The sequence below is a fragment of the Colius striatus genome, chromosome 27, assembly GCF_028858725.1.
Source record: "Colius striatus isolate bColStr4 chromosome 27, bColStr4.1.hap1, whole genome shotgun sequence".
Lineage (NCBI taxonomy): Eukaryota > Metazoa > Chordata > Aves > Coliiformes > Coliidae > Colius > Colius striatus.
The window spans coordinates 2,415,506-2,439,565 of record NC_084785.1 but is presented as its reverse complement, the minus strand read 5'-3'; the positions used below and the strand labels follow the sequence as shown (position 1 = coordinate 2,439,565).

Genomic DNA, 24,060 nt, shown 5'->3' with positions numbered 1-24,060 from the left:
GGTACCACAGGCAGCGGGACGGCCTCGCCCTGCAGGCCTCGGCCGTGCCCTGCTAACAGAACGCACCGTATTACCGGCCCCGCTGCCCCACCAAGCCGTGCCCGTGCTGGCGCCGCCGGCTGTGCCCTGTGCGTTTAATTCCAGGAGGGGTGGCAACGTGCCTGGGCAGAGCCGGGTGCTGAGGTCTGGCAACGGGGTTGGATGGGGAAGGGAAACGCTGTCGTCGTCCACTGTAGTTTCTCATCGCGCTTTGGCTGGGAAATTATGCACTGAGATGTTTGCAATTAACCAACTCCCCTCCTCCACAAGCCTCGAGTCTGGCTTTTGCGGGAGAAAACACAGCTGCAGCACACACAATAAATCTTTCCTGCAGCAAAAACATTCATGTGCATGGAGGGGGGGGAACCCAACAGAAGAATGGAAAGCAAGAGGGGCAAGAGGAGAATCGAAAGCGAACGAGATGGGATGATGACATCTACTAGGAAATAAAAGGGTAAACAAACCATGAAGAATTGAATAGAGAGACATGCCCCAACAGGAAGGAGGCAGCTGAGGAGAAACCAGCTTTACGAGCCACTGAGCAAGGATTCGCAAGTTCAGAGTGTTCCCCACAGCCCTGAGCACAGCAGCCCGGAGCCCACGGCCAGGCAGCAACCTCTGTGGCCAGGGCTGGGGCAGGAATTGCTGCCATAAAGCACATGTCACCAGCCTTTCTCCTCCTCCTTCAACACAATGAGGCACCCAAAATGGAGGTGACCTAGAAAACGTTTGTCTCTCTTCCCCCCTCTCCTCCCTTCTGTAAATTCAAATGCTTCATATTGTCAACCTGAAGGTTTAATATCTGGGGGATCCTGATGTTCCTGCAGCTCAAGGGGTGACCATCTATTGTCCTCCTGTTTCATTTCCACCAACTGAAGCTCATTCTGACAGGACTCACAGCTTTTCCTCTGTTTTTTTCCTCCAGTTCTTTTTTTCCCCCATTACTTTCCCCCCACTCCTGGTGTTTTTACTGGAAGTGCTCTGTTGGTTGGGAACCAAGCATTCCTTACACACCACACACTCCAGTGCTTCCCAATGACGTGTGAGAGCAAACAGCGCTGGTGAGCAATCAGAGGTGCTGCTCTCCCAAGAGCATGCAGCACTGCTAATGGCTTCCAGACACTGTGCCCTCTGGGCCTGCTGCCTGTCTGCCTGAACACCTCAGATCCTGATGCCTGCTCCTGGACAAACACTCCGTGCCCAGCCTCCTGTGCAAAACAGAAGAGGGCATGGCCAAAGGGGCTCTGAAGAGCCACACAGAAGCTGCAGCTCTCCAACAAGGCTTTAAGTGGGCAGTGTTGAGGAGGGGAGCTGCCCCTCTACCACTTTAGTGACTTTAGGATCGTTTTGGTTGTAAAAGACCTTTAAGATCATCAAGTCCAACCACTCACCTCACGCTGCCACCACGAAGCCAAGTCCCTCAGCACCTCATTGATGTGGTTTTTGAGTCTCTTCAGGGATGGGCACTCCCTGGGCAGCCTGGGACAGCATTTAACATCCCTCTCAGTGAAAAAGATCTTGCTAATCTGCAGTTCTTAACTGAAAGGACTCAGAGAGCAGCCCTTGGTGAGAAAGGTGCTTTCCAGCCGATGGAAGACACGGCGACGTGCCAGGAGGGCTGCTGGCAGACCTCACCACTTTTCTGTCCTGTTTCTTACCCAACTTTACTTTCTGCTTTTAAGAACCTGTTCATCTGTTTAGGAACCCACGAGTGAAGTTGCCCAATGGTTACAAAACCCTTTCTCACTGTGGGCAATCAAGTCTTTTTTCACCACGAGTCTCTAAGACACACTTTGTGAGACGATGTCTCCTGTCACCGAGTAAGAGAGTTTATCCAGCTGCCTACCTGTTCTATCAGATCTGCAGACCCACAGCATTTGTCTCAAACATGTCAGGGCTTGAAGCCTCCTCCTGACACTCAGCTGCAGGCAAAGCTGTTGTCAGGCTGTGACACACACAGGGTGCCTCTGCCCGCACGTGCCACTGTACACGCAGCTGCTCACAGTGTGTTCTGCCCTGTGTAGAGAGACAAACTTCAATCACTTCAAGGGCAACTTTTCCCATCAGAGTTCTGTTCCACACAAAACACACACAGACACGCTCCCAACGCTTTGATCCCGCAGTGGTGGGGGTGGGAAAGCACTCCTAGGGATCACCCCAAACCCCTGCTCCAGCAGCTTCCCCTGGCTCAGGGGGCACAGGAACGTGTCCAGGTGGGGCTGGAAGGGGAAGGAGCCTCCACAGCCTCCCTGGGCAGCCTGGGCCAGGGCTCCCTCACCTCAGCACCAAAGGACTTGCTCCTCCTGTGCCATTGGCACTGCCTGTGTGCCAGCCTGTGCCGTTCCCCCTTGTCCTGGCCCTGGCCCCCACACAACAAAGGCTGTCCCCACGCAGGGGGGCGGGCAGGAGGGGCAGGAGGGGCGAGTTGGGGCCTGCAGGGCCCCGCGCCGCTGACCCGGGGCCAGGCCGAGGCCCCGCCGCAGCCTGAGGGCCCCGCGCGCGGCCTCTCCTCTCCCTCCGCCGGCCATGACGTCACGCTCCACAGCCAATCAGCGGCCCCTCTCCTGAGGGCACCTCGGGTCAAGCCCCGCCTCCCCTGCTCCCATTGGGTGGCAGCCGGCAGAGCCGCAGCGCCGCTCTTCTGATTGGCCGGCGCCGGAGGGGCCGTGACGGGCCGCCGTGGCGCGATGGAGCCAAGGACCATAGAGCGGCCGTCGGCGGGGCAGAGCGGCGCGGGCAGGGCGCCATGGGAGCGGCGGGGGAGGGCCGCGGCGTGCGGCTGCGGCCCCGGGGCCCGGCCCGGCCGCGGGAGGCTGCGCGGAACCCCCGGCGCCGCCTCCGCGCCCTCGGAGCCTGCCCGGGCCCGGCCCCGCCGCCGTCCGGGAGGAGAGGCGCCGCGCCATGGCCCTGTGCGGCTGGAACGCGCTCCTGGGCGCCGCCCGGGGCAGGTGAGGCGCGGGCCGCTGGGCACGGCCCGAGGGCGGCCCCGGGAGGCTCCAGCCGCGGTGACACGTCCCTTTAGTCGCGTGTGTGTGGCACCAGTTCAGGGTTTGCTGCCGACGCGGTCGCTGCGGCATCAGCGCTTTAAGCTGGTACTAAAGAGCCCGTGGCTGAGCGTGGGAAGGGTCAGGGCAAGAGGAACCGACCTCAGACGGTACCGGAGAAAAGCTGTTAGCGTGGGGCTAGTCCTCAGTGTTGTACCCGCTGCTGAGGGATCAGAATCTCCGGTGCCGAGGCAGCCACAAGGTGAATTTGGCACCGAGAACGTTAATGTGTGTGTCGTGCCCAGGTCCCTTGGCCATACGGCACTAATACTGAAATACCTCTCCATTTTCAGGGGCTCCTGGCTGCTGGCACACTCCACTCCCCAGCACTCTCCAGCAGCTGCTTTTCTCCAGCTCGTGGATTCCCATTTAAACTCCACTCACGTGGGAGCCTCTCCAGAGCATCCCCTGCTGCGCCACGTGCCCTCTGGCACCTTCCTACTTCCCTCACCAGCACCCTCAGGCCTCCTTCTGCCTCCCTCACCAGCTCAGGCTCTGAGAACATTTCACACATGCTCCTGCTTGTGGCAGGAGCACGGGGGCAAACCCCCTCCCCACGGAAGCGCTGCCAGGCAGGGCCTCAAGGCTGCGGATCGAGCGGTGGAGGCTCCCCTGGGCAAAAGATCTTTGAGCCAGAAGGTGGTGGATGAGCTGAAACACTATTACAAGGGATTCCACTTGCTTTGGATTGACACGAAGGTGGCTGCCAGGATGGTGTGGAGGCTGCTACATGGTCAGGTTCTCACGAGGAGAGAGAGGCGAAGGGTGAGTGCCTGGCACCAGCACTTTGCTGAGGAGTCTTACTGTCCTGAAAGAAGTTTAACCACTTGATTTCCAGGCTCCTCTGGGACGCTGCTGCGTGGTGAGTGGTTGGATGATGGTTTCTGCTCTGTGTTTCTCCATACAGTTGCTGAGGACGTGTGCAGATCTCTTCCGGCTGGTTCCCTTCCTGGTGTTTGTCATCGTCCCCTTCATGGAATTCCTGTTACCTGTATTCTTGAAACTCTTCCCTGAAATGCTGCCCTCGACGTTCGAGACGGAGTCAAAAAAGGTTTGTGTCCTTCCTGGAGAGGTGAGCTGTGTCCTGCAGCTGCTTCAGTCCCCTGCTTGCTGCTGGAAACGAGCGTCAGCCTCACACACACGCCTGGCTCAGACATTCCTGGCTGAGTCCTGTACAGCACTGCAGGATCTGAGGGTTGTCCTGTAAACAGCAGTTTCCTTTTCCACAGTAACCAAAACCCCTTTAACCAAAACCCCCTTGCCTTTCACAGTGAAGCCCCAAATCCACTCCCCTCTGACTGCCACGTGGAGTTTCTCATTACATTTTGTTTCCTAAATACAGGAAGAGAAGCAGAAGAAGAAGTTAAATGCAAAGTTGGAGTTAGCAAAGTTCCTGCAGGAGACCATTGCAGAGATGGCCAAGAGAAACAAAGCAGATACAGGACAAGGAAAACAATTCTCTTCTTACGTGCACCAGGTAAAGGGGCCGTGCTGGGGATGGCAGCACTTACAGCAGCCTCAGTGCTGTGTTGTGGCAGAGGATCTGGGGGTTGTACAGTGATTAGAGAAGGCTGGCAGTGCAGAGCTCTCCTGGCAGGTGTGACTCACCTGGGGACCTGCAGGCAGTGCCATCCTGGGGCAGCAGCCAGGCTTCTCCCCTGGGAGATCCTTTCAGTGGCCGCTCTTGAACCCTGTTTCACTTTGTCCTTTTGCACTGAGAGCGAGAAGCAGGAGGGGCTTTAATCCACAGAGGGGGAGAAGTGTGGCTGTGTTTGGCTGTTGGCCCTGATGCCTGTGCTGTGTTTAGATCCGCCACACGGGCCATCAGCCCAGCACCCAGGACATCCTTCGCTTCTCCAAGCTGTTTGAGGACGAGCTGACCCTGGAACACTTGGAGCGGCCGCACTTGGTGGCTCTTTGCAAACTGCTGGAGCTGCAGCCCATTGGCACCAACAACCTGCTCCGCTTTCAGCTGCTGCTGAGGCTCAGGACTATCAAGGCAGATGATGAAGTAAGTGTGAAATGGCAGAGGCAGAACTGCTGTGGGGGAGTGCACATGTTCTGCAGTGCCAAGCTCTGCCCTCTGAGTCACTGCCCACACCCAGCCATCAAGTTTAACACTGGTGGGAGTCAGGTTCTCCCCAGGAGAACATTCACCTTCCTGCCTTTGGTGGGCCCTAATGACATACTGTCACTGTTTAGAACATCGTTTTATTTCCACTGTGGAGCCATACTGACTTGTCCCAAAGGGAGGTTCCAGTGCTGGAATAAATACTCATGGAAAGACCAGATTTTAACTGACTGAACCCAGTATGAATGTATCTTAGTTTATAAGGTGGCTTTATTTAGCCTAGAGAAGGCCAAGGGAGAATTGGCTTGCTATTTTCAGCTGCCTAATGGGGCTACTGAGAAAGTGAAACCAGACTTAGAGGTGCACAGTAGGAGGACATAGTGGAAATGGTCTTAAGAATCCTGTTACAACACAGAGGAAAGACCAAACAACTTCTTGCTGGCAAGAGGTGACTGTTTCTGAGAGGCACCTGCAGCTAACCACAGGTTTGGCTTTGAAGCCTGCAGTGGTCACAGTTCTCAGGGTCACCTGCCATCCAGTGAGTTCTTCACACCTTCAGGATCACCTCTGAAAGTTAAACTCTCAATATTTGCAGGCAAAGCAAACTAAACCAGAGCAAAGTTCTTCCATCCTCTGTAGCTGAAGGCTGTCAGCTTTCAAGGACAGAGCTACCTGTCAGTTCTGTCTCCTCTTTGTGTCACTAAGACTCTGTGCACAGTTACCCACACAGGCACCTCCTGGGGCTCAAGCTCATCAAGCACATGGCTGTGCCTAGGGAGGAACATTCCTTTTCATTTCAGATGATTGCCAAGGAAGGAGTCAATGGCCTGAGTGTGTCTGAGCTGCAGAGCGCGTGCAGGGCCAGGGGAATGCGGTCACTGGGTCTCTCAGAGGAGCAGCTGAAGGAGCAGCTCAGGCAGGCAAGTACTCCCAGCTCTGCTCTGGGCTGACAAGGTTTCTCCTGGGACAGGGGTGGGCAGTGCTCAGATAGAGCAGGCACAGGTTCACTGAGTTCATGCAAGTGTCTCCAGGTGGATCCTCACCTGTGTAGCTCAGCTTGAGGCCATGAAGTGTCCAGATTATGTCTTAAAGACAAAACTGAGCAGCATCAGAGCCAGCCAAAAGCAAGATGAAGTCAGGGAGGGGGGCAGAATGTGTTGCAGGCTTCTGAATTAGCCAAGACTTGCCATAGAGCCACCACCCATTTCTGTCAGCATTCAGCCAGACCACAGATGCTGCTGTGGGTGCTGTATTCCAGATGAGCTGCAGACAGCTCAAAGCATTTAGCTGTCACTGGTGGCTGGTGGTCAGTAGTGGTGTTGGTACCTGACTAGCAGCTGGAAGCTTCTCTGTGGTGTGGACTCCATATGGTATCCTTAACTCCTCAAAACTATTTCTTCTCCTTGTGACAGCTTAAAACTGCATGAGCCAAACTGAGGTAGCTTTAAGACCTTTAAGGACAGAGAGTGCTGTATAAATAAGACAGAGCCAATATGAAATGACTCTTCCTTCTGTTTTCTTCCAACAGTGGCTGGATCTGCACTTAAAAGAGAACGTTCCACCCTCTCTGCTCCTGCTTTCCCGTGCCTTGTACTTAATAGATGTAAAGCCACAGTCTCTTTCAGTTCCACAAAACAAGGCAAGTTGCTGGAGTAAAGCTTTCAGGTTAATAGCTGAACCATTACATGGGGTAAAAACAAAGCACTGGGACATGAATTTTGTTCTTTGATCCTCCAAGTGAAGTTACAGCTGTGCTGAACTAGATGTTCCTCTGCAGATAGGAGAAACTGCTGAAACGATGACATCTCTCCTTGAAGGTCAAGAGAGCCTTGTGGATCCTGCCCCTGTTGTCCAGGGAAGGAAGGTGAGAGAGTGCTCTCCATGAGTAGGAATGTGAGCATGTAGTGCTGTCACCTTGTAGAACTGGTTGGTTGGCAAAGCCCTTGAAGCTGCTGCAGTCCCAGCCCTGCCCTCACCCTACCCAGCCCAGCACTGACCAACAGCCCTCAGCACCTCGGCTTTGGGATCCCTCCAGGGCTGGGCACTGCCCCAGCTCCCTGGGCAGCTTGGCACAGGGGCTGACACCCCTCTCAGGGAAACAGTTCTGCCTCAGCTCCAGCCTCAGCCTCCCCTGGGGCTGTTTCCTCTTGTCACCTTGAGGGAGAGCATGTGAGCAAACCCTCCAGAGCTGGGCAGAGAACAGACCTTGGCCTTGCTGCCCAGAGCGTGTGAGCAGTGTGTGTTCTTGCACTGGGTCCATGTTTCTGCCCAAGAGCCTCGCAGTGGCATGCTCTGACTGAACAGATTATGAATGAGTGCAGAGATCTGGGGTGACACAGCTGGAAAAAGCTGGTCAGTCAGTGCCACATTACTGGCTTCCAGCAGAGGAGCACTCACAAGCTTCCTACTTGATTTATTCATAAATACAGTGACTTTAACCCAGGTATTTTTAGCTCAGAGAAGCCAGTTAAAGGTGATTTGTTTCCACTTCTTTTGAACTTGGGCTGAGTTGTCCAGGACAAAAGAGATACAAAATCTCTAGAGTAAGAAAAGCCAGAACGTAAGGTTCTTGGCATGAGGCTGAAGTGAATTCCTTAGATCAGTCCAAGCTGATAAAAGCAGCAACAGAAATTAAAGCAGAATATTGTGTCAGCTGCTAGAAGTGTTTTCCAATAGCTGAGTTCCATTTCATAGGGGAAGTGCTGGAAATGCTGACACAGCTTTCAGAGTCGTGCATGTCAGGGAACAGCCTCGTTCAGAAAGGAGAAGGGACTGTTCAGGGTCTGCTGGAGCCTGGTTTTCCCAGAGGGTTCTGTGGCCTAAAGCTGCCTTTTCCTTACAGAGTGAAGAATTAGTGTCCCAGCCACCAGTCTCTGAAGTATCAGTCAAGCCTCCCCTGCAAGAGGTAAGCTCTTCAAAGTTCTTACCCCTGCCAAAGGAGATTGTTCTTCACACAGCTTCCAGAGCAGCTGGGAAATCTGTGCTGCAAGATGTTGTGTTAAGTAAGTTCAAGCAGAAGTTGTGGAGAGCTGCAAAGTACAGAAATGACAGAGGGACTGCAGCTGAGCTGGGGGTGGCAGAGCACTGTGGGGAATCAGCAGGCTGGCCTGTCCTTGTACCCTTCCTTCATAATCTGCTTTGGACCAGCCTTCATCAGAACCTCTGCAGTGTTAAGCACCATTTTTTATCTGTAGAGATGTTTTCCCTGTGACTTGCCTTTCTCTTGCCCATTTTCTTTCTGTGAACACTTGATTTCCATTGGGCTGCTCGTGTGTGTGTGTGTGAGATGCTCAGCTGAGGCACTTGTGGGAGCCCAGGCTCACCTGCATCACCAGAACCCTGAAGGACTCTGTTCTTAGCTCCAGAACAGCTTCCTGTAGTCAATGGGAAGATAACTTCTTCACCAAAAAGGGTTTGGTCTTCAAGCAGCATTTGTGGTGTTGCTGCCTAAAACCTGCCACTCTGTCTTACCCCAGGCTAAAGTGGGAGCTCCCCAGAGCAGCACAGCGGGTGCCAACGGAGCCTGAGGTGGAGCCAGCGAGGACTGTCTGACATGGGAGGGAAGAGCTGTCATCCCTGTGCCTCCTCAGGAGGGATTTTCCAGGAGGCTGCTTTACAGATAAAAGTGTCAGTAGCTCTCAGGGGCCTCTGTCCATTCCAGGCTTAGCAGCAGCTGGGCTGTGGGGATGGCACCAGCCTCTCCTTTGTGCTGCATCCCCCGGCCCCACTGCTTCAACTTCTGCTGTAAATATGTTAAGAGGATGCTGTGTCCTTGCTGCTGCTGCTGAGGTGTTTGTGCTCTTCAGGAAAAGCAGCTTCTCACTGTCCTAAAGGCCTGAGTGCAACATGAGCTGGGCTGCAAGTCCAGGCTTCTTTCTGCAGTGCCCAGTGCCAGGACAAGGGGTAACAGGCACAGGCTGGAACACAAGAAACTTCACTGGAATGGGAGGAGCAAGTCCTTTGGTGCTGAGGGGAGGGAGCCCTGGCCCAGGCTGTCCAGGGAGAGTGTGGAGGCTCCTCAGGAGGTTTCCAGACCCATCTGGACACGTTCCTGTGCCCCCTGGTTGAGGCTCAGAATTGCTCCTCAGCAAGTGCTCCCTGACTGTGCTTCTCAGAGTGAGCTCCCACACTCCAGCCTGCTCTGGGCTTTGCTGGGCTCTGGGGGCACTCCTGGAAAGCTGGTTTTAATGTTTGTAACTTTTTTACTTCATCCTGTGTAGATGCTCAGCAGCTACTCCCATCATGGATGATAAGTACATGTATTTATACTCACTGTAAAACTGAGGTTAGACTTGGTGCTGAGTAGAATGAAATGTCTTCTCTAGAGGTCAGGCAGCCTTTAGAACAATCCTACTGGAAAACAAGCCAGATCCCAGCCCTTCAAATGACTGCAGGCCCTCAGGAGCAGCTCAAGGAGACTGTGAGGCCGTGTCCTTAGCTCTGCCCTGAGCCTCTGCCTGCCACTGTGCAGTGCTGCACGGGGCTGGGGCTGAGCACATGAGAACAAATGCTCCAATAAAATAACCTTGTTGCTGAAGTGGTCCCTGTGTGTGGTGTGAGATGCTGGGGGCTGTGGCAGAGACAGAACAGCCTCTGCCTGCTGCTGTTGAAGAAGCAGCCTCTCCTCCTGGACAGTTGCTGTTCTCTGCCCACCTCAAGAGCTGTGTTTGCACGTTCAGTGGGGGTGAGCAGTGTCATGGGTTCCTGCCTTATGGCTGAAGCATGGGGAGGGATGCAATTCCTGCAGAGCCACACAGGGAAGACTCCCTCCTTTGAAGCACAAAGTGGGCTCAGAAAGGGGAGGGTGAGGAGGGGAATGAGCCTGGTGTGACTGGGGGCTGGAGGGGAGGTCTCCGGTTTGTTTGCCGGTGGTGCTGGGAGCCTGCAGCTCCAGAGCTGGCTGCAGGAGGCATAACGGCTCCCTTACTGTCCCAGCTTTCTCCCCCACAGGCAGGAGCCCACGTTAACTCAGCCCAAGGGAGTTTTTCTACTGCAACAGTTGTGTGCAGCGGCTGCACGCCCCGTCCCACCAGCAGAGAGCAGCACTGCCCAATTCTTCCACTGAAAGAGTCAAAATGGGCTCCAGGCGTTAAACCCCCCGGCTTGGAGACGCCCCCGCAGGTGCTGAGTGCGGTGCTCATCCCGGGCAGGCCACGGGGCCGAGGCTCTGCAGGGTCAGCGTGGCAAACAACAGCCAAAACTGCCCATGGTGAGGGTTTGAGGGCTCTGCAGAGCTCATGCAGCCCAACCCCCTGCTAAAGCAGGTTCCCGGGGGCTGTGTCAGGGGAGGCAAAGAGGGGTTGAGACATTCTGTTTGCAGGGGCTCTTTGGAGGGAGCAATACCCAGAAAGGCCCTGGCCTGAGCCCCTCTGAAGACACCCATCACGGCTGAGGAGTTTCCAATGCCCACAATCAGCCTCTCATTAGTGTGGTGTAATGAAGTGTTTGCACCAAGCAGACTTCAAAGCTTCCCCTTTGCTCTGCTCCTGCAGCAGCAGCTGAGCCTCAAAGCTCAGAGCCTGGCGTTACATCCAGCCCTGCTCCAGCCAAGGAGGCAAAACAAACGCCCTCAGAAGCAAAACAAACCCCCTGGGACTCGAGTGCTGCTGAGCTGACCCCACACTCCCCAGCCCAGCTCCCCCCCCTTCCCCAGCCCCCCAGGGCTGCCCATCCCCAGGGTCCCACACAGGGCAGGTACCTTCTGCACAGCAGCAACGAGCTCCCCTTCCTCTGCACCTTCACACCCAACACAGCAGCAACGATGGCTGGGCAGGAGCAGCCCAGCAGCTCCTTGGGGCAAACCATCCACGGAGAACAGGCTCAGAAAAAGCTGCTCCTGCCCCAGTGCAAACACTTATTGATGAACCTGAGGAGATGTGAGCCCACCTGGCCACTGATTGCAGTGTGGTCACAACTTCCCTGCAGCTGCACACCATGAGCCTCACCCCAGCTGGACCTCAGCTGGGGAAGATGAAGCTCAGCCCCTGACCCCTTTGAGGAAGATGGTCAAAGGCACAGGTAGCCCCCTCCCTGGGCTGCTTCAGCTCTGCCAGGCCAGTGGGAAGAGGGTGCCAGCCCCAGAGAGAGCCAGGTTGGCACCTGGAGATCCCACGTAGCCCCTGAGCTGCTGTGCATCCCCATCCCTGGAGGGTCCCCTCCTGCTCCCCAGCTCTGTGCCACGTTATTCTGGCGGCCTGGAATGTTTTCTGGGAGTTGTTTGGAGTTGAACTGCAAATCATCAGAGGCTGCTCCAGTCTGGGTGCAAGGGGTAGGCAGAAAATCACTGAGATAATACCCTTCATTTCCTGCAGCTGGGTAATGTTCCCTGAAAGGCTGCCACTCCAGAGCCCTTAACCACATCCCAGGAGAACAGCCCACACCTCATAATACAGGATAATGAGGGAAGTCATCTTCTCCCACCCGTGTTCCAACCTGTGGCCCCTCCAACCTCTGAACCCGACTGAACTCTCCCTGGCAGAGCTCAGCAGCTGCCTGGGGAAGTCTGAGGTGAAATGATCAGATTCTAATCACAGTGAGATCCTCAGTAAGTTTGCAGGGGACACGAGGCTGGGTGGGTGTGTAGATCTGTGTGGGGGCAGCAGGGCTCTGCACAGGGCTCTGGCCAGGCTGGAGCCATGGGCTGAGGGCAAGCGGATGAGGTTGAGCGAGGGGTGGCTTCATGTCTGTGTTCCTCTTGTGTTTCCAGTTTAGAAAGATCTGGAAGCTGGGGCCAGTGACCCCCAGGCCCATGGCAGGGTCAGCAGCTTCAGTGTTCAACCTGCAAGTGAGCCTGAACTGTGAACAAAGGGCACTGGAGCCAGGAATGAACCCAGAGCAGCGCTGAGCCTCTTACACATCTCTGAACAAACCCGTTTTCAGACCAAAACCCCCTCTTAGCTGCTTCCTCTCAGCCTTTGCAGACCCCAGGTGCCTCTCTGGGACCCCCTTCACCCCTCAGACACAAAAAGGGGCGAGTCAGCAGTTTTGCCTGGTGAGCCCCTGAGCGAGGGGAGGAAAGGAGCCCAGCAGAGCCCATCAATCCCAGCCTTCAGCCCTGGCTGTGCTTTGGCATGGGGAGAGCTTTCCCAGCCACGCTGCTGCCAAACACCTTCCAGCCCTCCCTTCACCTCCTCCAGTGCTTTATCCTTCCCCCAGGCATCCCCTCCGGGCTCAGGGATGGGGTTTGGGGACCCCTGGCCAGGCAGGGCAGCAGCTTGCCCAGGGGACCGGGGGTTTGGGCTGGCTGCTGCTCAGGCACGGTGGCCAGTGCCAGAGCCAGCCCTGGTCCTTGCCTCAGCCTCTTTCCCGAGAAAGCTGTTGGGGAAAGATGCAGGAGTCAGCACTTCTGCAGTAGATGGATATTCAGAGGGAAAAGCAGTGATTTAGAGAGGCCCAAGCACAACAAAGGCTGAGATTTATGGCCTTCTGCACTGGAGCATTGCATTCCAAGCAGGTTTTCTGTCTCTGTTATGAATTTGTAACAAAGCAGGCAGTCCAAAGTAATACAGGAGAAAAGACTGGCCCCAGCCTCTCCACAGCAGCCTTTTAGGGACTGATCAGCATTGATGAGGGTCCCTCTCAGCCTTCTCCAGGCTCAGCAGCCCCAGGGCTCGCAGCTTTTTCTCCTCAGAGAGACTTTCCAGTCCCAAAATGACCCCAAAACAACAGAGGATCTGGTGTCACCGCCTGCAGGAGCCCCCAGAGCGAATGGCTGGTGGCACTGGGCTTCAGTGGCCACCAAGCCCTCAGCCCACCATGGCAGGTTTGGCTCTCACAGCATCCTTTGTCTCTTCCACTCCTCGCCTTCCTCTTTCTCTCCTTTTAAAGCCCTCTGGCTGTGCAGGACCGAGACAAACTCCTGGCAAGGGCCCAGCCCCTGACTGCTGTGCTCAGCACAGAGCTGGGCTCTGTCCAGCTGCCAGCCATGGCTGCAAACCTCCTTTGCAATTCCACCTTGATGCGGGGTCTCAGGGCCCCAGCTCAGTGGGTATGTGGGGCACGACCCTCTGAGCCAGGGCCATCACCCCCCTGCCCTGGGCATCCCCCCCAGCTGCAGGGTCAGCACATGGCCCAGCACAGCCTCCTCAGGCTTGGAGAAGGCAGGAATTTGGCAGAGCTCTCAGTGAGGGTCCCCTGCTGCACGTCACCCTGACAGCTCCAACAGCAGCTGCTGTCACACAGCCCTGGCAGCCTTCACTTCATCCCCACACAGCAGCCCTTAGCTGCCAGCAGAGCCAACACAAGCAGCGATGTGGCATCGTGGGCAAGGCCAATGGCAGCCTGAGGGGCATGAGGAGAGTGGGCAGCAGGGCCAGGTTCTGCTGCCCCTCTGCTCTGCCTTGGGCTCATCTGGAGTCCTGTGTCCGATTCTGGGCTCCCCAGCTGCAGAGAGGCCAGGGCAGGGACACCAAGATGCTGAGGGGCTGGGACATGTGTGTGAGGAGGAAAGGCTGCAGCCCTGGGGCTGTTGAGGCTGGAGAAGAGCAGCCTGAGCTCAGGGGCAGCTCAGCAATGCTGTGTTTGCATGCAGAGGACACCCAGCTCTGCATCCCCAGCCCTGTATTCCCAGCCCTTCCCCAGCCCTGCATCCCCAGCCCTGTGCATGAGCAGCGCTGCTGTAGCCTCTCTGCTTATTATCATATTTAACTGCCCTCCTGGTAACCCCAGGAAATGAGCAGAAGATGGTGACAGCAGCAGTTTGTGATGATGCACACATGAGCCCCATCCCTCCCTGCCACCTCGCCGAGTGGGTCCCTGGGAGAGCCGTGATTTATGGAGACCCCCAGCCCCGCTCCCCCCGCTCCTGGCTGCCTGGGCTCTGCTTTAATCTGGGACTGCAAATTCAACATAAATCACTTGATTAAAAGCTCTACTTAATTTAAGGGGTGGGGGGGCAGCTGCAGAGCACAGCTGATCGATTTAATTTACACAGGGAAAGAGCAACGAGCAGATGCTTTTACCAGGGCCCAGGAGGCTGGTGATGCTGCAGCCTCTCAACTGTTCCAGTGCTTGGTAAAGGGACTCTCAGCCTCTTACCCTGCCCCCTGCCTGGACCCCACCTGCCCCAGCAGCTCAGGGGGCCGTGGGGTGCGGGAAGCCCCCGTGATGCCCCAGCTGAGGGTCCTCAGCAGCACCTGTAACGCCTTTGCTGGGGCTTTCTGGAGGCAGCAGCTCTTGGTTAAAGTCTTTAATAATTACAAGAATTCCAGATTCATTACAGAAGAGTTTACAACAAATAATATTTCTCCATACAAAGGCAAAATAAACTTTTCAAGTAACAGCATCCTGGCTCTGGAGTCCCAATGCCAGCGGCGGGGAGAGGGGCGGGGAGAGGGGCAGGGAGGGAGGGCACACACGTGGCCCCTTCCCAGAGAGGGAAATGCCCCATCCTCCCTGGCACAGCAAACCAGCACCAGCCCCAGGGAGCAGAGCCTGGCTGGAGGAGGAGGCCGGTGGGCACGGCAGCCTGGCCAAGGACCCTTCCCCAGGTGCTGGTAAGGCACTGGTGGGCATCGGCCCGGGAGCGGGGGCTGCGTGGGGCTGGGAGCGGGCACTGAGCCGGGCTGGGGGAGTCTGTGCCACGTGGCATCACTCTGGCATCCTGGTTGAGCCCAGGCACACTCCTCTGCTCCTTCCCAAGAGAAGCCAAGCACCGGGGCAGGGGCTGCAGCCCCCTCCCCATGGCACCGTCCCCACCCCTCACTCTGCCAAAACACAGGGCACCCCACACACCAATATGGTGCCATGGGTGATGCCCACCCCCAGCCCCAGCCCCAGGGGGGTGGCAGGGCAAGGCCAGGCACGTAAGGACAGCGGATTCCCCCAAGGCATCGACACGTGATTCCCATCGTTTAATACAACCCCATAGAAAACGGCAGCAGCAGCAGCAGCAGCAGCAAATCCTGACTGAGGGACCTACACTGAGGGGTTCAGAACATAACTTAAACAAAATACAAACAGCAAAAGTAGCAAAATATATGGATTTGTTTGTTTTATATAGCAACTGATACCTACCAGCCACTAGTACCTTCCTACCCAACTGGTATATCTCTGGGAACAACCCCTTTAAAAAGACATGTAAATATATATTCATATTTATACATATTTGTCGTTCTGTACACAGGAGCTTGTGGCTCTGGCACGGGGGGAGGGGGTCTGGCTGCCCCTGGCCCCAGTGCTGAGCAATGCAGACGCTGCCTCTCCCCACTCCCTGGCATCTCGGGCACCTTCAGCCTCACGTGGCCACAGGAACCTGGTGCTGAGTTCTCCCAGGGGCAGACAAAAGCTAGTCTCTGTGCCCTGCCAGGACGTGCTGAGTTCTCCCAGGGGCAGATAAAAGCTGGTCTCTGTGCCCTGCCAGGACGTGCCAGCCCAGGGTAGCTGGTTACCTCCCTGGCAGGGCGCTCAGCCCCACAGGAGAGGATTTGAGCTCGACCAAGTTGGCAAGGTTCAAGCAGAGGCTTCGTGGATAAAGAGGCTTGAAAGGAAAATAAACCACCAGGAAACACCAAAAACCCCTCCAGCAGAAGGAAACCTTTGGGCTGCGGAGCTGGCAGCCAAGGTGGCACGAGGGGAGGGCGGGTTTGGCGCTGGGAGATGCCTCTGAACCCCTTCTGCAATAGCTCAGCACGAGTGGGGCTGTGCAGGCAGCATCAGCCAGCAGCCCTGGCATGGCCTGGCGTGGCCTGGCATGGTCTGGCATGGTCTGGCACAGCCTGGCACGGCCTGGCATGGTCTGGCACGGCGTGGCACAGCCTGGCACGGCAGTCCCTGCTGGCACAGCCACCCTCAGTGTCGCCTGAGTCCGCCGTTGCTGTGCTGAGGGGGCAGCCTGGGAAGGCACGGCTCGTCTGGAAGGGGGTCGTGGGAGAACACCGAGTCCTCTCCCGAGGAGCAGGTGGAGCTGCGGGTGTCCGGGAAGCCGGGGGAATACTGATCCAGCGGCACCGAGAGGTCCAGGTACTCCTGGGGGGATGAACCCCGAGGACGGGCTCAGGACGGCTCTGGGCATCCCCCAGACAGTGCCCAGCCCAGGCAGGGGGCGCGGGTCGGGGCTCCCGGGTGCCGCTTCTCCTACCTGGTTGGAGGTCATGGCCACGATCCTGTCCAGGTCTTCCACCAGCTGCTTGAAGGTGGGTCTCTGGGAGGGGACGGCGTGCCAGCAATCCCGCATCATCATGTACCTGCCAGGCAGAGGGCAGGAGGGGGCTGAGCCCTGGCACTCGGGCTGGCACCCAGCAAAGACGTCCTGCCAGGGCTTTGGGAGCGAATCCCCAGGGGAAGGAAGGGAACTGGGAGGGACGTGGGGCTGCACGGGGAGCTGAGCTGGTCCCTGCTCTGGGGTCAGCCTGGGGTTCACTCTGGCTGAAAAGTAACCAAGGGGTATGGTGATCACCACAAAGGGGATGAGACGGTGCTTTTGCAGGGCTGGGAAAGCAACTGAACACCTGCCTGTGCTCACGCTCACCCAGAGCCTCCCAGCCCCCTGCTGCCACTGCATCCCCAGCTCTGAGGACACAGGGAGGGGAAGGGGTGCCAGTGTCCCCCCCCCTCCTCCCCAGCCCCCTGCCACACTCACAGCTCGTTGGTGCAGTTGCTGGGCTTGTCCATCCTGTGACCTTCCTTCAGCAGCTTGAAGAGCTCCTCGACGGGCACGCCGGGGTAGGGTGAGCCACCCAGCGTGAAGATCTCCCACAGCAGCACACCGAAGGACCACCTGCCCAGGGCAAGCACAGGGCACAGGCTGGGGCACCCCGCTCCGTGGAGCTGGCACCCCTGCTGCAGAGCACAGGCACAGCTTTGTTTGCTGGGAGGGACAAGAACTAACAGCTCTGATTCGCTTCTGCAAGAGTCCCAGCACTGAATACAACTGAGATCCAACCACGTTTTGGCTGCTGATGCTGATTATATCATTCAGTTAGGATGAATCGTGACGGGAGCTGCACATGTGCCCCCCAGCCCCAGCCCCCGTGTCCTGCAGCCATTACTCACACGTCGCTCTGATGGGTGTATATTCGGTCAAACAGAGCCTCAGGCGCCATCCACTTCACTGGCAGACGACCCTGGCACACAAGAAAGCTCCACATTGGTTCTGTGCCACACCAGGGGGCAGGGGCAGCCTGTGGCCGGTGCAGCCCTGCGTGCCCGTGGCACCCCCAGCACCAGAGCCCAGCCCAGCCCTGAGCCCCCCACTCACGTTTGTTGTCTTCTTGTAATAGTCAATGTGGTGGATGTCCCGGGCCAGGCCGAAGTCAGCGATCTTCATCACGTTGTCCTCGGTCACCAGCACGTTCCTGGCTGCCAGGTCCCTGTGGATGCACTGCCCAGGCACTGGGCATCAGCCGAGCCCCAGAGCTGCTTCCCCACCCTCACACAGGCTGCAGGGAGGCTGCAGCCCCCCTCCAAGCCCGGCTGCCGGCTTCCCCCTCTGTGAGCTCCTCACCTTCTTGGAGGCCAGGTACTCCATGCCCCTGGCCACCTGGTAGGCGCAGGACACGAGGTCCTTGAAGGAGAGCTGCTCCTCGGGGACGCGGCTGGGGTTGTAGCAGTACTCCATGCCCGGGGGCCGCCGTGCCTGCAGGTACTCCCGCAGGTTGCCCTTGCTGGCGTACTCCACGATGACATAGAGGGGTCCTGAGGGGATGGGGGGGATGAGTGTGGGGGGACCACGGGGTGGGGGCAGCTGGAGGGGCGGCCCGGGGGAGGTTCCCTCACCGTCCTGCGTGCAGGCTCCCAGCAGGTTGATGATGTTCTTGTGCTTCCCGATCATCTTCATCATCTCCATCTCGGAGATGAGGTCGGACAAATCCTTCTCTGTTGCGTCAGCTACGGTGGTGGGGGAGGCAGAGGTCAGGGGGGGTGGCCAGGCTGGGTCCCCCCCGAGTTGCCAGGGCTGTGGCATCGTGCTGGGACCACCTCCCTGCTCCTCCCTACCACTTACACTTGAGCATCTTCACCGCCACCTTGGTGACACGGTTTGGCTTGTCCTTGTCCAGGCCGATGGCTTCTGCCAGCACCACCTGCCCAAAGCAGCCTTCCCCCAGGGGCTTGCCCAGGATCAGCCTGAAGGGAGGAGACACCCCCGGGTGTGTGGGGAACGGTGCCACCATCCTCACCCAGCTCCTGCCACAGGCTCGTCCCCGGCGCAGAGCCGGAGCAGCGGGGCTGGGACTCACCTGTCCCGGGGCAGCTCCCAGCGAGGGTCCTCGGGCAGCTCGTACTCGGAGACGCCGGCCAGCATGGGGGTGCCGCTGGAGGAGAGGCGGGACGGCCGGACCAGCATCACCCCCGAGTTCATGGAGGAGCTGGAGTCGGCTGACACCTGCAGTGGGGGCCGTGGGTTACCTTCACGCAGCAGCCGGGGCCGTGGCAGCGTCCCTGCTGCGAGGGAGGGGAGGAGGGGGAGCCCCGACCCTGCCCACGGCCCCCTCAGCGCTGCTCCCACCCTGGACCTGCTCTGGGCACTGTTTTGTTACAGAACGACAGCACCGCAGGGGCTGGAAGGGTCCTGCAGAGCTCACCCAGCCCCAGCCCCTGCTCCAGCAGCTTCCCCTGGCTCGGGCACAGGAACGTGTCCAGCTGGGGCTGGAAGGAGAAGGAGCCTCCACACCCTCCCTGGGCAGCCTGGGCAAAGGCTCCCTCACCTCAGCACCAAAGGACTTTCTCCTCCTGTGCCACTGACACTGCCTCTGTGCCAGCCTGTGCCCGCTGCCCCTTGTCCTGCCACTGGCCCCCACACACCAAACACTGTCCCCAGCCTCCTGACACCCACCCCTCAGTTATTTATCAGCATTTATAAGGTCTCCCCTCAGCCTTCTCTTCTCCAGCTCAGGTTTATTTGCACCAGCACTGCCAGGTTTCTCTCCTGGAGCTGCTCTCCAGCAGCTCACCCCCAGCCTGTGCTGGTGCTGGGCTTGTTCCTCCCCAGCTGCAGGACTCTGCCCTTGGTGACCCTCATGAATTCATTTACATTGTGCTGATACCACAAAACACAGAGCCTGGGGCTGCCTCTGTCTCCTCAGGCTGTCACACTCGCTCTTCAGCTCGAACATTAAACTGCTGCAGATCCTTCTGGTCCTGCTGAGCCCCACAGCGTGGGGGACGAGCGGGGCTGGGCTGTGCTGACAGCGTGGGGCTCAGCCCACAGACAGCCCCTACGCCACGAGCCCGGAGCGGGTGCAGCAGGGTGAGATGCTCCTGGGTCTCCCCCCACTCATCCTCACCCAGACCCCCCCAGGGAAGGGCAGGAGGGGCAGTAGGTGCAAACAAACCCCCTCTCTACTTTCTGTTACCTGTCTGCGCAGGGGGATGCTCTTGGCCAGCTTGTGCACGGCCAGCTGGCTGTTGAAGTCTGTCTTCTTGGTCGTGCTCTTCATCTTGTAGATGATGACGGTCACCACCATGCAGGAGATGAGGAAGGCCCCGGTGCAGTAAATGATGATCTCCAGGTAAATGGGGGACGTCATCATGGCTGGGGTGTCTTCAATAGCTGGGTCAGTGTGAAGAGGCTGTTAGCACTCTCCAGCCCAGCCTGGGGCTGAGGAGTGGGGTGCTGCTGGGGGGATCCCCCCCGAGTCCTCCCCGTGCGTCTGCAGGGACGTGGGTGAAGGTGTGTGTGGGATGGGGGGGATCAGTGGCATGGAGGGGGCTGGTGGCGCGGGGGAGCCCGTCCAGCGGTGCCTGGGCCGTGGGCAGAGCTCAGCGCAGAGCAGCCAGAAGCGCCTCAAGCAGCAGCGATTTGCCGCGGGACCCCCAGGCTGGCGACGAGGAGGGTCCCGGCCCCCCCGTGCCCTGGGGCAGCCCCTGCTTTGGTGGCTGCTGGGGGCTGGCAGAGGAGGTGTCGGTGCCACCAAGGGCTCAGAGCGGCTGCAGCCACGTGGCACCGTCCAAGGGCAGCCACAAACCGTGGGGGATCTGACCAGGTGGGAGCTGCCATCGCACCCCCTGGCAGCCGCCTTCAAGCTGACCCCCCCCCCAAAAACAACAAAGAACAGAGCTTCAAGGAGAGCTGTAAGAGTGGAAAGCTTTCTGTGCCACCTCCGAGCGCACCCGGCTGCCAAAGCAGCGGCTGATAACGGGCAAAGTTTTTGTCCAGGAAGCACCAACCACACGGCACCCCAAAAACTTTCCCCATGTGGTGTTATCAGGCTTTGGACCATGCAGTGCTGATGCCTGAGGAGCAGCATCAGCGAGGACAGGGCCAGCAGAAGCAGCACACAGCCCTGGCACGGGGCAAGGCCAGCTCCCCGGCACCCCCAAAGCGCCGGTGGGCAGCGCCGGCCGTGCCCCGGTGCCACTGAGCACGGGGTTCAGGTCACCCGGGTATGCATCGCCTGGGCCAGGGAGAGAGCAAGGGGCAGCCCCCAGATTGAAGGGGCACACGCCAGTTTGGGGGGGATGCACGCAGCCAGGGGGATGGGGGCTGGGAAGAGCTCTCTCCCGGACCCTGATGCATACATTGGAAAGGAGGGAGGAAGGAGAGGAAGAGGAGTATATACCTTCGAGAACTGTCAACCATGCAGAGTGATGGGAGATCCCAATAGAATTACCCGCCAAACATGTATACTCCCCAGCATCCTCAAAGGACACATTCCTTAAGTGAAGCACTTCCATCTCCTTGTCTGTGGTGTTAACGCCAGCCGTCTGCAAGGGAAGATGGAAGCAGAGACAAACGGAGAAGCAAACGACATGAGACCTTGTGGGAAAGAGGCCAGAGAGGAGGGAGAGCCCAGGCTCATCCGCCAGAGCCCGGGGGAGCAGACAGAGACCGCTGCAGACCTGCTAAAGAGACCCCTCAGGATGACCACTCATCCCGAGCGACCTACGGAGACGCTGGGTAAACAAACCCTTCACCAAACGGAGTGTGCTGCCCATGGGAACATGCTGGCAGTGGGCTGCATGGAGAAATGACGCTCAGGCAGAGCCGGCTGCACGGGCACGGGGAGGGGAGGCACGAGGACATGGGCACGGGGAGGGGAGGCACGAGGACAGACACGGGGAGGGGAGGCACGAGGACATGGGCACGGGGAGGGGAGGCACGAGGACAGACACGGGAGGGCAGCACGGACGGGGACGCAGCACCGGGACTGGGGAGGGGCTGATGGTGAATGAACGTGGGCAGCGACGTGCCCTCGTGGGCAAGGAGGCCAGTGGTGTAAGGAGAGTGGGGGCAACAGGGACAGGGAGGTTCTGCTCCTGTCCTGGGGAGGCTCAGCTGGAGTCCTGTGGCCAGTGCTGGGCTCCCCAGCTGCAGAGAGACAGGGAGCTGCTGCAGAGAGGCCAGGGCAGGGACACCAAGATGCTGAGGGGCTGCAACATGTGTGTGAGGAGGAAAGGCTGCAGGACCTGGGGATGCTCAGCCTGGAGAAGCCTGAGCTCAGGGGCACCTCAGCAATGCTGATAAGCACCGAAAGAGTGAGTGTCAGGGGAACAGGGTGACACTTTGTTCTGTATTCTCCAGTGCCAGAACAAGGGCTGATGGGCATCAGCTGGAACACAAACAGTTCCACTTAAACACCAGGAGCAAGTCCTTTGGTGCTGAGGTGAGGGAGCCCTGGCCCAGGCTGCCCAGGGAGGCTGTGGAGGCTCCTTCTCCTTCCAACCCCACCTGGACACGTCCCTGTGCCCCTGAGCGAGGGGAAGCTGCTGGAGCAGGGGCTGGGGCTGGGGGAGCTCTGCAGGGCCCTTCCAGCCCCCAGCATTCCCCGACTCCACGAAGCTGAGGGCTGGCACCATGGCAGTGCCCGTCTCCACCAGCGCAGCCGCGGTGTGTGCGTGGCGGGGGGTGGGAAGCACACGGGGAGCGCGGTCGGGACACACACACAGGAGCACACAGGAGCACACAGGAGCACACGGGAGCACACGGGAGCACACACGGGAGCACACACAGGAGCACACACGGGAGCACACAGGAGCACACGGGAGCACACACGGGAGCACACACGGGAGCACACAGGAGCACACGGGAGCACACACGGAAGCACACACGGGAGCACACACGGGAGCACACACAGGAGCACACACAGGAGCACACACAGGAGCACACGGGAGCACACACAGGAGCACACACGGGAGCACACACAGGAGCACACGGGAGCACACACAGGAGCACACACAGGAGCACACGGGAGCACACACAGGAGCACACACGGGAGCACACACAGGAGCACACAGAGGAGCACACAGAGGAGCACACACGGGAGCACACACGGGAGCACACACAGGAGCACACAGAGGAGCACACACGGGAGCACACACGGGGGCACACACAGGAGCACACACAGGAGCACACACGGGAGCACACACAGGAGCACACACGGGAGCACACACAGGAGCACACAGAGGAGCACACACGGGAGCACACACGGGAGCACACACAGGAGCACACACAGGAGCACACACGGGAGCACACACAGGAGCACACGGGAGCACACACAGGAGCACACACGGGAGCACACACGGGAGCACACGGGAGCACACACAGGAGCACACACGGGAGCACACACAGGAGCACACGGGAGCACACACAGGAGCACACACGGGAGCACACACAGGAGCACACACAGGAGCACACAGAGGAGCACACACGGGAGCACACACGGGGGCACACAGGAGCACACACGGGAGCACACACAGGAGCACACAGAGGAGCACACACGGGAGCACACACGGGAGCACACACAGGAGCACACACAGGAGCACACGGGAGCACACACAGGAGCACACACGGGAGCACACACAGGAGCACACAGAGGAGCACACACGGGAGCACACACAGGAGCACACACGGGAGCACACACAGGAGCACACAGAGGAGCACACACGGGAGCACACACAGGAGCACACACGGGAGCACACACAGGAGCACACGGGAGCACACACAGGAGCACACACGGGAGCACACACAGGAGCACACAGAGGAGCACACAGAGGAGCACACACGGGAGCACACACGGGAGCACACACAGGAGCACACAGAGGAGCACACACGGGAGCACACACGGGGGCACACAGGAGCACACACGGGAGCACACACAGGAGCACACAGAGGAGCACACACGGGAGCACACACGGGAGCACACACAGGAGCACACACAGGAGCACACACGGGAGCACACACAGGAGCACACGGGAGCACACACAGGAGCACACACGGGAGCACACACGGGAGCACACGGGAGCACACACAGGAGCACACACGGGAGCACACACGGGAGCACACGGGAGCACACACGGGAGCACACACAGGAGCACACACAGGAGCACACACGGGAGCACACACAGGAGCACACACGGGAGCACACACGGGAGCACACACAGGAGCACACACAGGAGCACACACGGGAGCACACACAGGAGCACACGGGAGCACACACAGGAGCACACACGGGAGCACACACGGGGGCACACAGGAGCACACACGGGAGCACACACGGAAGCACACACAGAGCAGCCGGCCCTGCTGAGGATTTTTCCATGGCTTTGTCACACCAGAAACAGCAGAAACCAGAGAGCCCAGAGTTTCGTTCTGCACCGCCGGGGAGCGACGCTCCCGGGAAACACCCCGCCGGGCGTCCTTCCCGTTACCTTGTGCCAGGGGTCTGGTGACCGTGAGCCACGCAGACTGGTTGGCCTCGCCAATATAATTGGAAACCTTACAAACATACTCCCCGCTCTCCGCCTCTGTCACATTATACAGGGTCAGCACCTCCGCGTCAGAGCTATTAATCCCCGAGTGCTGGAACAGACCAACAACACGCAGTCACGGCCACGCACCGGGCAGCGGCGGCACCCGACAGCGGCTCTGCCGACAGGGGGCTGCTCCCACCGGGACCTGCTGCGGGCTGGGAGGGATGGGGATGGCGCTGAGGGGCTCAGGGGAGGCTGGGGCGGGCGGGGATGCGGCTG

At 58.6% G+C, this 24,060-nt stretch overlaps 3 protein-coding genes across 7 annotated transcripts in view; 1 reads left to right on the top strand and 2 right to left on the bottom strand.

Moving 5' to 3' along the window:
- NSD3 (nuclear receptor binding SET domain protein 3) overlaps positions 1-2,443 on the bottom strand; it is a 41,348-nt gene extending 38,905 nt beyond the window's left edge. Inside the window, exons 1-2 of the mRNA XM_062015947.1 lie at positions 2,318-2,443; positions 1,886-2,055 (exon numbers count right to left, since the gene is read on the bottom strand). The gene's annotated coding sequence lies outside the window, so the exon portion shown is untranslated. The remainder of the gene's footprint in view (positions 1-1,885; positions 2,056-2,317) is intronic.
- A 384-nt stretch (positions 2,444-2,827) lies between these two features.
- Positions 2,828-9,691, top strand: LETM2 (leucine zipper and EF-hand containing transmembrane protein 2). The gene is made up of 10 exons (XM_062015820.1): positions 2,828-2,987; positions 3,377-3,848; positions 3,991-4,134; positions 4,426-4,560; positions 4,891-5,094; positions 5,955-6,074; positions 6,683-6,793; positions 6,932-7,018; positions 7,997-8,059; positions 8,631-9,691. The coding sequence occupies exons 1-10, from the start codon at positions 2,941-2,943 to the stop codon at positions 8,679-8,681; spliced, it is 1,434 nt and encodes a 477-aa protein (XP_061871804.1). The 5' UTR covers positions 2,828-2,940; the 3' UTR covers positions 8,682-9,691.
- Positions 9,692-14,326: 4,635 nt separating this feature from the next.
- FGFR1 (fibroblast growth factor receptor 1) overlaps positions 14,327-24,060 on the bottom strand; it is a 29,960-nt gene continuing 20,226 nt past the window's right edge. For 3 of the 5 annotated variants that reach the window (XM_062015941.1, XM_062015943.1, XM_062015944.1), the window contains 11 exons: positions 20,652-20,796; positions 19,440-19,642; positions 18,330-18,475; positions 18,095-18,216; positions 17,869-17,979; positions 17,597-17,787; positions 17,351-17,473; positions 17,146-17,216; positions 16,733-16,870; positions 16,232-16,337; positions 14,327-16,119 (listed from right to left, as the gene is read on the bottom strand). In XM_062015941.1, the coding sequence (XP_061871925.1) occupies positions 15,943-16,119; positions 16,232-16,337; positions 16,733-16,870; positions 17,146-17,216; positions 17,351-17,473; positions 17,597-17,787; positions 17,869-17,979; positions 18,095-18,216; positions 18,330-18,475; positions 19,440-19,642; positions 20,652-20,796 (1,533 nt within the window). In that variant the 3' untranslated portion in view covers positions 14,327-15,942. The remainder of the gene's footprint in view (positions 16,120-16,231; positions 16,338-16,732; positions 16,871-17,145; positions 17,217-17,350; positions 17,474-17,596; positions 17,788-17,868; positions 17,980-18,094; positions 18,217-18,329; positions 18,476-19,439; positions 19,643-20,651; positions 20,797-24,060) is intronic. The other 2 variants (XM_062015942.1, XM_062015945.1) reach the window with 1 other exon arrangement.

Bases quoted from the DNA above. Each gene is read 5' to 3' on its own strand.
- LETM2 (XM_062015820.1), top strand. From the start codon at position 2,941: ATGGCCCTGTGCGGCTGGAACGCGCTCCTGGGCGCCGCCCGGGGCAG. The intron at 2,988-3,376 runs GTGAGGCGCGGG...CTCCATTTTCAG, and splicing joins CTGGGCGCCGCCCGGGGCAG to GGGCTCCTGGCTGCTGGCAC. The intron at 6,075-6,682 runs GCAAGTACTCCC...TTCTTCCAACAG, and splicing joins TGAAGGAGCAGCTCAGGCAG to TGGCTGGATCTGCACTTAAA.